General features: G+C 46.2%; 1 protein-coding gene across 1 annotated transcript; it reads left to right on the top strand.

Moving 5' to 3' along the window:
- Positions 1–303: 303 nt before the first annotated feature.
- LOC141582553 (tubulin beta chain-like) lies at positions 304–1,801 on the top strand. The gene is made up of 2 exons (XM_074390886.1): positions 304–678; positions 1,139–1,801. Exons 1-2 carry the CDS (start codon positions 611–613, stop codon positions 1,659–1,661), a joined length of 591 nt encoding a protein of 196 aa, XP_074246987.1. The 5' UTR covers positions 304–610; the 3' UTR covers positions 1,662–1,801.
- Positions 1,802–9,215: the final 7,414 nt, after the last annotated feature.

A 9,215-nucleotide genomic window follows, 5' to 3' on the forward strand; every position in this document is an offset into this window, starting at 1 on the left:
GGGCTGTTTAAGCATTGGCGGACTACGGACTGAGTCGTTGTGCGTTTAATCCTCCTCTTCACCTTTCTTTTGCTGGCCTAGTCCTGCCTTGGCCATGCGGGAGATTGTGTTTACCCAACTCGGAAAGTGCAGGAACCAGATCGGCACAAAGGTTGGCAGCTAGGGCTCTGAGGGCCCAGCTCGGGCCTGCAGGGTGGTCGGTGAAGATGTTGGCAGTGGAAGGGGTGGTGCCTCTGCATTGCAGGCTGCCGGGGTGAAAACCAAGGGACCCAGTGGCCTGAGGAAGGGGGATGGAAGTGGGAGAAGGACTGGGACAACTCCCGCTTCCTGAGCTCCATGACTCAGCCCTGGGCTGTCTGGCCTCTTGCATCTCTCGCAGTTCTGGGAGGTGATCTCTGATGAACATGGCATTGACTCTGCTGGCACTTACCACAGGGACAGTGACCTGCAGCTGGAACTCATCAATGTGTACTACAACAAGGCCAGCGGTGAGACCCGTCTGTTCCTGACTGCCCTCCTGGGAATACCAACCCTCTCCTCACCCATTCCCTTCTGTTAAGGTGGCAGGTATGTGGCCCGTGCTGTGCTCGTGGATCTGGAGCCAGGCACCATGGACACAGTGCATTCAGGGCCCTTCAGGCAGATCTTCAGGCCAGACAACTTCGTCTTTGGTGAGCTGTGGATGAGGACTTGGGTGTGGCTCCTTAGCCAGGGCAGCTCAAAGTCAGCGAGTGCCCCAAGTTCATCTCTGTGGGAACTGTGTAACTGGGGCCCCTGAACACCCTCCCATACTCTGAGTCATGCAATCCCCCTCTCCTAAACGGGATATGGGAAGAAAATCCAGCTGTCTCCTCAAAGTGAGTAGCTGCTGATGCAATCTCCCTGCAGGGAGCTGAGGTGGGACAGTGACTATGGCCTTTTCTGGGACCGGGCAGGAGCCACCTGCAGCGAGTCTGTTGTTAGGCCGTCTCAGATTTGGCTCCTGATCTAGGTTCTAACAGGCAAGGCTGCTGTCTTGTGACTTTAGGGGAGAGGGTTTCATTCGCTCCACCTGCCGGGTGAATGGTGCTTTTTGCCTTGTGGCGACCACTGATGACCACATACCTGGCCATCAAGTGACTGACTACGACCTTACAAGTCAGCACGGGGCCTCAAACAACTGGGCCAAGGGGTACTACACAGAAGGCGTGGAACCGATGGAGTCGGTGATGGATGTTGTGAGAAAAGAAGCTGAGAGCTGTGATTGCCTGCAGGGTTTCCAGGTGATCCACTCCCTGGGTGGGGGGACTGGGTCTGGGGCGGGTCGCCTTCTCATGGACATAATTTGGGAGGAGTACCCAGACAGGATCATAAACACATTCAGCATCCTGCCCTCACCCAGGGTGTCAGACGGCGTGGTGGAGCCCTACAATGCCACCCTCTCCGTCCACCAGCTCGTACAAAATGCAGACGAGACGTTCTGCATTGATAATGAAGCACTCTACAACATCTGTTTCAGGACCGGAAAACTGACCACACCCACCTATGGTGACCTGAATCACCTGGTGTCTGCTACCATGAGTGGGGTTACCACGTGCCTGCGCTTCCCAGGCCGGCTGAACGCCGACCTGCAGAAGCTGGCCATGAACATGGTTCCATTTCCCCGGCTGCACTTAAACTGATTTGTATTTCACTGGTTCAGAAACCTTTTCTTTGTAGAATGTAGCAAGAGTCATTTCCAGCCCCATAGTGGCATATAAGAGTTAACAGTAAGAATGCGTTTAAAACAGAGAAGACCCGCTTCTTACAAACTCATCTGCTGTGTGTTGGTTCCTTTTAGGAAGTTGCAACTATGTTTTGATTCAGCGAGTTAGAAACACATTTCTTCTAAAAGCTGCCTTTGGACATTCCAGACTAGATGGGAGTACAGGATGTAAAGAGAAATATCTGGCTCTAAAACAAAAATGGAGCTATCCAGCAGAATGGTTGTCAATGTGTGCATTCAACTTACAGAAACAGTTCAGAAACCCTTTCTTTGGAGAATGTAGAAACAGTCATTTCCAGCCTTATACTGGCATATACGAGTTAGCAGTAAGAATGCGTTTAAAACACAGAAGACCCACTTCTTGCAAACTGTTCTGCTGTGTGTTGGTTCCTTTTAGGAAGTTGCAACTATGTTTAGATTCAGCCAATTAGAAACAGGTTTCTTCACCGGGCGCCGTGGCTCACTCCTGTAATCCCAGCACTTTGGGAGGCCGAGGCGGGTGGATCACGAGGTCGAGAGATCGAGACCATCCTGGTCAACATGGTGAAACCCCGTCTCTACTAAAAATACAAAAAATTAGCTGGGCATGGTGGCACGTGCCTGTAATCCCAGCTACTCAGGAGGCTGAGGCAGGAGAATTGCCTGAACCCAGGAGGCGGAGGTTGCGGTGAGCCGAGATCGCGCCATTGCACTCCAGCCTGGGTAACAAAAGCGAAACTCCGTCTCAAAAAAAAAAAAAAAAGAAAAAAGAAAAAGAAACAGGTTTCTTCTAAAAGCTAGGTTTGGACATTCCAGAGTGGATGGGAGTACAGGGTGTAAAGAGAAATATCTGACTCTAAAACAAAAACGGAGCTATCCAGCAGAATGCTTGTCAACGTGTGCATTCAACTTACAGAGTTAAACGGATTTGTATTTCAGCAGTTCAGAAACCCTTTCTTTGGAGAATGTAGAATCAGTCATTTCCAGCCTTATAGTGGCATATAATTGTTAGCAGTACGAATGCATTTAAAACACAGAAGACCTGCTTCCTACAAACTGATCTGCTGTGTGTTGGTTCTTTTTAGGAAGTTGCATCTATGTTTAGATTCAGCGAGTTAGTAACACAGTTCTTCTAAAAGCTGCGTTTGGACATTCCAGAGTGGATGGGAGTATAGGCTGTAATGAGAAATATCTGGCTCTAAAACAAAAAAGGAGCTATCTAGCAGAATGGTTTTCTTTATTCCTTTAGTTTTTTTTTTTGAGACGGAGTTTCGCTCTTGTTACCCAGGCTGGAGTGCAATGGCGCGATCTCGGCTCACCGAAACCTCCGCCTCCTGGGTTCAGGCAATTCTCCTGCCTCAGCCTCCTGAGTAGCTGGGATTATAGGCACGCACCACCATGCCCAGCTAATTTTTTGTATTTTTAGTAGAGACGGGGTTTCACCATGTTGACCAGGTTGGTCTCGATCTCTCGACCTCGTGATCCACCCGCCTCGGCCTCCCAAAGTGCTGGGATTACAGACTTGAGCCACCGCGCCTGGCCAGCAGAATGATTTTCAATGTGTGCATTCAACTTACAGAGTTAAACAACACCTCCGGGACAGATGAATATGGTGGGTGCAAGTTCGGAGGTGAGGTGGGTACTTTGCTAGAGCCGAGGAGTTCAAGACCAACCCAGGCAACAGGCTGCAGTGCATTCGTCCGGCCAAGGCCCATAGCAGCCTCCACTTCCCGACCTCAGGCAATCCTCCAACCTCGGGCTCCAAAAAAGCTAGGACTACAAGCGCCTGCCGTCACGATGCCCGGCGAACTTTTTTTTTTTTTTTTTTTTTTTTTTTTGAGATGGAGTTTCGCTCTTGTTACCCAGGCTGGAGTGCAATGGCGCGATCTCGGCTCACCTCAACCTCCGCCTCCTGGGTTCAGGCAATTCTCCTGCCTCAGCCTCCTGAGTAGCTGGGATTACAGGCATGTGCCACCATGCCCAGCTAATTTTTTATATTTTTAGTAGAGACGGGGTTTCACCTTGTTGACCAGGATGGTCTAGATCTCTCGACCTTGTGATCCACCCGCCTCGACCTCCCAAAGTGCTGGGATTACATATTTTTAGTTTTTATTTTCTGTAAAGTCGGGGTTTCACCGTGTCGGTCAGGCTGGTACTGAACTCCCGAGCTGAGGTGATCCACCCGCCTTGGGCTCCAAAGTGCTTGGATTACAGGCCTGAGCCACTACCTCAGGCCTTCCTATTATTTTTAAATTCTTCTCTGTTGTGTCCTTCCTAAGTCAGTTAAAGTAGATTGAATTTTTTTCCCTTCTCATCATGCATCTCAGTTTTCTGTGTCTCCGCATTCCTAATATTATTTGATTTGGTGTTAGACATTGCCCACTGTAACTCACTGAGCACTGGACTTTTGGCATTTTGTGTTAAAATTGTTTTAGACTCGTTTGATATTCAATAAAATGACTTAAAAACAAGTGGCTTCTTTTCAAGCTGGCTTTTTAATTTTTTGAAGCAGGATAAGAGCAGCTATTAGTCAGTGGCTATTTTTTTCCACTATGGTTGTAATATGCCTTTTTTTTTCTTTTGAGACTGAGTTTCACTCTTTTTACCCAGGCTGGAGTGCATTGGCACGATCTCAGCTCACCGAAACTTCCGCATTCTGGTTTCGGGCAGTTCTCCTGCCACAGCCTTCTGAGTAGCAGCGATTACAGGCACATGGCACCATGCCCAGCTAATTTTTTGTGTTTTTAGTAGAGACGGCTTCTTACCATGTCACCAGTTTGGTCTCGATCACTTGACCTCGTGATCCACTCACCTCAGTCTCCCAAAGTGCTGAGATGACAGGTGTGATCCACTGTCCTCGGCCTGCAATATGCGTTTTTAAATAATAAGTCTTATTTTTTAGAGTTGTTTCAGATTAATGGCAAAATTTGAACAGGAAGTACAAAAGGTTTTCACATACCACTTGCCTCTATGCATGCCTAGCCTGCTAGACTATCCATGTCTCTCTCCAGAAAGGCACATTTATTACCATTGATGAAGTTACATGCTATTATTACGCATAGTTCATGGTTTACACTGGGGACGATACTCTTTTGCCTATTGTAAGCCAGTGGTCTCCGACAGTTTTGACTCCAGGGACTTGTCACCCAGAAGACAGTTTTTCCACAGATGAGGTGCGGGTAGACTGCTTGGGTTCAGGGTGATGGTTTCAGTATGAAACTGTTTCACGTCCGATCATCAGGCATTAGCTAGAGTCTCATAAGGAGCATGCAACCTAAATCTGTAGTGTAACCTAGACCTCTTGCATGTACAGGTCACAACAGGGTTTGTGCTCTAATGAGAATCTAATGCCATCGCTGACCTGACAGGAGGTGGAGCTCAGGCGGTAATGCTTTCTCGCTGCTGCTCACCTGCTGTGTACGGCCGGGTTCCTAACAGGCCACGGAGCATCGTCGGGGTTTGGGGACCCCTGTTATAACCAATGCTCCCCTTATTAAAAGGGTTTTTCCCTTTAGCTGATGGAAACACCAAGTGTTGCAAGCTCTGTGTGAGCTACAGAGATGATTTCTTTGGAGAAGTTCTTCTCCCTGCTTTGCATCATTTCCTCAAATACAAGTACTAATCAGCACTTTCCTGAAGATTAAAGACAGGAATCCAAGGCATTCTCTGTGTGCAGCAATGTTCTCTAGTCTGTCCTGTGATGTCACCACCCTGACTTTTTCAAACTTACTACAGGCTCTGCCTGGGTCCTCCCCCACTGCTTTGCAGTTCAAAATCTCAGGTGATAAACCGGAGTAATCTTGGGGCTCACCTCTTTTATTTTCTCTCTCCCAGGGATCTCTCTACTGTACCGCACTATATGCAGTGTGGAAGCTATAGTTGAAAATCGTGTTTCCAGTTTTCCAGTTGCTTAAGGTGGAGGACAAATCTGGTCTCTATTACTCCAATTTGGCCAGAAGCAGAAGACTCCGTTCAATCTTTGTGGTCAGAAAGAAGAGTATGGCAGAAGGCAGCTTGTTAGAATGGAAGGTCCCTGGGCTAAGAATCAGAACTACCTGGGCTCTAGTCTCAGCACTGCATTGACTACCTTTGTGCAAGTGATTGATCCTTCTTGAATTTGTTTCTTCATTTGTAAAGTGGGTCAAATCATCATTCCACAGCTGTTGTAGAGATCAGTTGAAATAGTATCCTGCCGGGTGCGGTGGCTCAAGCCTGTAATCCCAGCACTTTGGGCGGTTGAGGCAGGTGGATCACGAGGTCAAGAGATCGAGACCATCCTGGTCAACATGGTGAAACCCCGTCTCTACTAAAAATACAAAAAAATTAGCTGGGCATGGTGGCACGTGCCTGTAATCCCAGCTACTCAGGAGGCTGAGGCAGGAGAATTGCCTGAACCCAGGAGGCGGAGGTTGCGATGAGCCGAGATCGCGCCATTGCACTCCAGCCTGGGTAACAAGAGTGAAACTCCATCTCAAAAAAAAAAAAAGAAAGAAAGAAAGAAAGAAAGAAAGAAAGAAAGAAAGAAAGAAAGAAAGAAAGAAAGTATCCTAACGTTTATAAGTGTATTTCTCTTTCAGGGTTATTTATCTATTTATTTTCAGGTCCCAATATACTGTCGAAATCTTTTCAGGTTACTTTAGGCACTGGACATAGTAGAAACTTACTGGAAAGCTGATTTATACTAGAATTTTTTTGTTTTTTGTTTTTTGAGATGGAGTTTCGCTCTTGTTACCCAGGCTGGAGTGCAATGGCATGATCTCGGCTCACCGCAACCTCTGCCTCCTGGGTTCAGGCAATTCTCCTGCCTCAGCCTCCTGAGTAGCTGGAATTACAGGCACTCGCCACCATGCCCAGCTAATTTTTTTTTTTTTTTGTATTTTTAATAGAGACAGGGTTTCACCATGTTGACCAGGATGATCTCGATCTCTTGGCCTCATGATCCACCCGCCTCAGCCTCCCAAAGTGCTGGGATGACAGGCTTGAGCCACCAGGCCCGGCTTATACTAGAATATTTTTTATAGAATTATCCCTAATTCTCACGAACAAACTGAAAATAAAAAAGAATTACTCCCAAGAACATCTGAGGAAATACAAGGCACAGTAGGGACACACTTCAAGGTGCCCTGGCAGTTCTCTGGTTTGGAGCAGAGGTGGGACAGGGTGTTTGTTCCCTCAGAGACTGGAGTATTTTCTGTGTGAGAGTAGCAATGGGACAGTCATTTTCTGGCAACCAGTCTGTGGCAGGAAGAAAAGTTACAACTGCAGAGTCCAAAGGGCAGCCGGGAAGTATTCTTTGAGGTGGGGAACAAAAGACATTTTAAACTTTTTGCTCTGCTTCAGGCAGCTGATGTCACAGTGATGATTCACCACATCAGGGACACCCTATCCAGTGGGCTTAGGCAAGCCTGCAGGCCACTTCACTAAAGAAATAAACCAGCCGGGCATGGTGGCACGTGCCTGTAATCCCAGCTACTCAGGAGGCTGAGGCAGGAGAATTGCCTGAGCCCAGGAGGCGGAGGATGCGGTGAGCCGAGATCGTGCCATTGCACTCCAGCCTGGGTAACAAGAGCAAAACTCCGCCTCAAAAAAAAAAAAGAAAGAAAGAAAGAAAGAAAAAGAAATAAACCAGGAGGTGTGCTCGCCGGTGCTAGGCTTGGCGGGTGGCGGCAGCGGTGGTGGTGGCAGCGTGCACAGAGGTGATTGTGGCTTCCCTGGTGAAAGACAGTGTGGTGGTTCCTCAAGGACCTAGAAAAAGAAATTCCATTTGACCCAGCAAACCCATTTCTAGGTATATATTCAAAGGATTATAAATCATTCTACTGTAAGCACACATGCACACGAATGTTCATTGCAGCACAGTTTACAATAGCAAAGACCTGGAACCAATCCAAATGCCCATCAATGATAGACTGGACAGGAAAAATGTGGTACATATACACCATGGAATATTATGCAGCCATCAAAAACGATGAGTTCGTGTCCTTTGTAGGGACATGGATGAACCTGGAAACCATCATTCTCAGCAAACTGACACAAGAACAGAAAATCAAACACCGCATGTTCTCAATCATAGCTGGGTGTTGAACAATGAGAACACATGGACACAGGGAAGGGAGCACTACATATTGGGGTCTGTTGGGGGAAAATTGGGGGCAGACAGCGAGGGGTGGGGAGTTGGAGAGAGATAGCATGGGGAGAAATGCCAGACACAGGTGAAGGGGAGGAAGGCAGAAAATCACACCACCATGTGTGTACCTATGCAACAATCTTGCATGTTCTTCACATGACCCTCAAAACCTAAAATGCAATAAAAAACTAAGTAACTAACTAACCAAACATATAAATAAATAAAATTGCATGAGGCTGACTGGCCTTAATGATGAATGTTAAAACTCGGTATCTGGTGGCCTCTGATTTCATCCTGGTTCTGCCACTTATGGGCTGTGTGACCGGGAGACAGTTTCTTGACATCTTTGTTCTTGACTCTTCAGCTGTACAGTAAGAATATTACTGCCTAAATCTTAGGGTTTTGGTAAAATTAAAGCAATTAACTCAAATACAGGTGTGAGAAGAGTGTCCAGCATATAGAGAGAGCACAGAAAATCATTAGCTCTGGTTATTTGTAAAGTGTTTTAGATCAGGACCAGTGGTAAGCCTGGGAACAACAAGGTGTCCACACCAGGGGGTTGTAATTTGTGTTCATTTTAATTGACAGTTTGGGACTCTAATATTCGATGGGTATTTGTAATACTGTTCTTGGCAGATTCTCACACAGTCTCACATGGCAGGAATATAAATACTAAAGGAAGCTCCCTCATCTTGTACTGCTCTTTACCACCCTTGTAACACCAGATAATAAACACTTAAATGCTGAGTTTTTTTCTGTTTTAAGATTAGAGAAAGAGGCAAAGCGTTTTCTGATCTACTTGTTTAATAAATTCTTTTTGCCAACTAATTTTTTATATTCACTTAATAAACTTAAAGGTAGTTTAAAGTATATGTTTATATAACTTTTATGTATAAGTGAAAAAAGTCATTTATCTTGAGAGAATTTAAACAGTTTCTTTAGAGTCTGTCTTTTAAAGTATTAACTTTTTGAATAAAGCCGAGTGTAGCAGCTCACGGCTGTAATCCCAGCACCTTAGGAGGCTGAGGCAGGCAGATCAGCTGAGGTTGGGAGTTCAAGATTACCCTGACCAACATGGAGAAACCCCATCTCTACAAAAAAAAAAAAAAAAAAAAAAAAATTAGTCAGGCATGCCTGTAATTTAGGTGGTACATGCCTATAATTCCAGCTACTCAGGAAGCTGAGACAGATGAAACATTTGAACCCAGGAAGCAGGGGTAGCAGTGAGCCAAGATCGCACCATTGCACTCCAGCCTAGACAACAAGAGTGAAATTTCTTCTCAGAAAAAAAAAAAAAGAAAGACAGAAGAAAGTAAGAAGGAAAATAAAAGAAAAGAAAGAAAGAAAGAAAAAGAAAGCAAAAGA

This window comes from Saimiri boliviensis, chromosome 21, assembly GCF_048565385.1.
Source record: "Saimiri boliviensis isolate mSaiBol1 chromosome 21, mSaiBol1.pri, whole genome shotgun sequence".
Taxonomy (NCBI): domain Eukaryota; kingdom Metazoa; phylum Chordata; class Mammalia; order Primates; family Cebidae; genus Saimiri; species Saimiri boliviensis.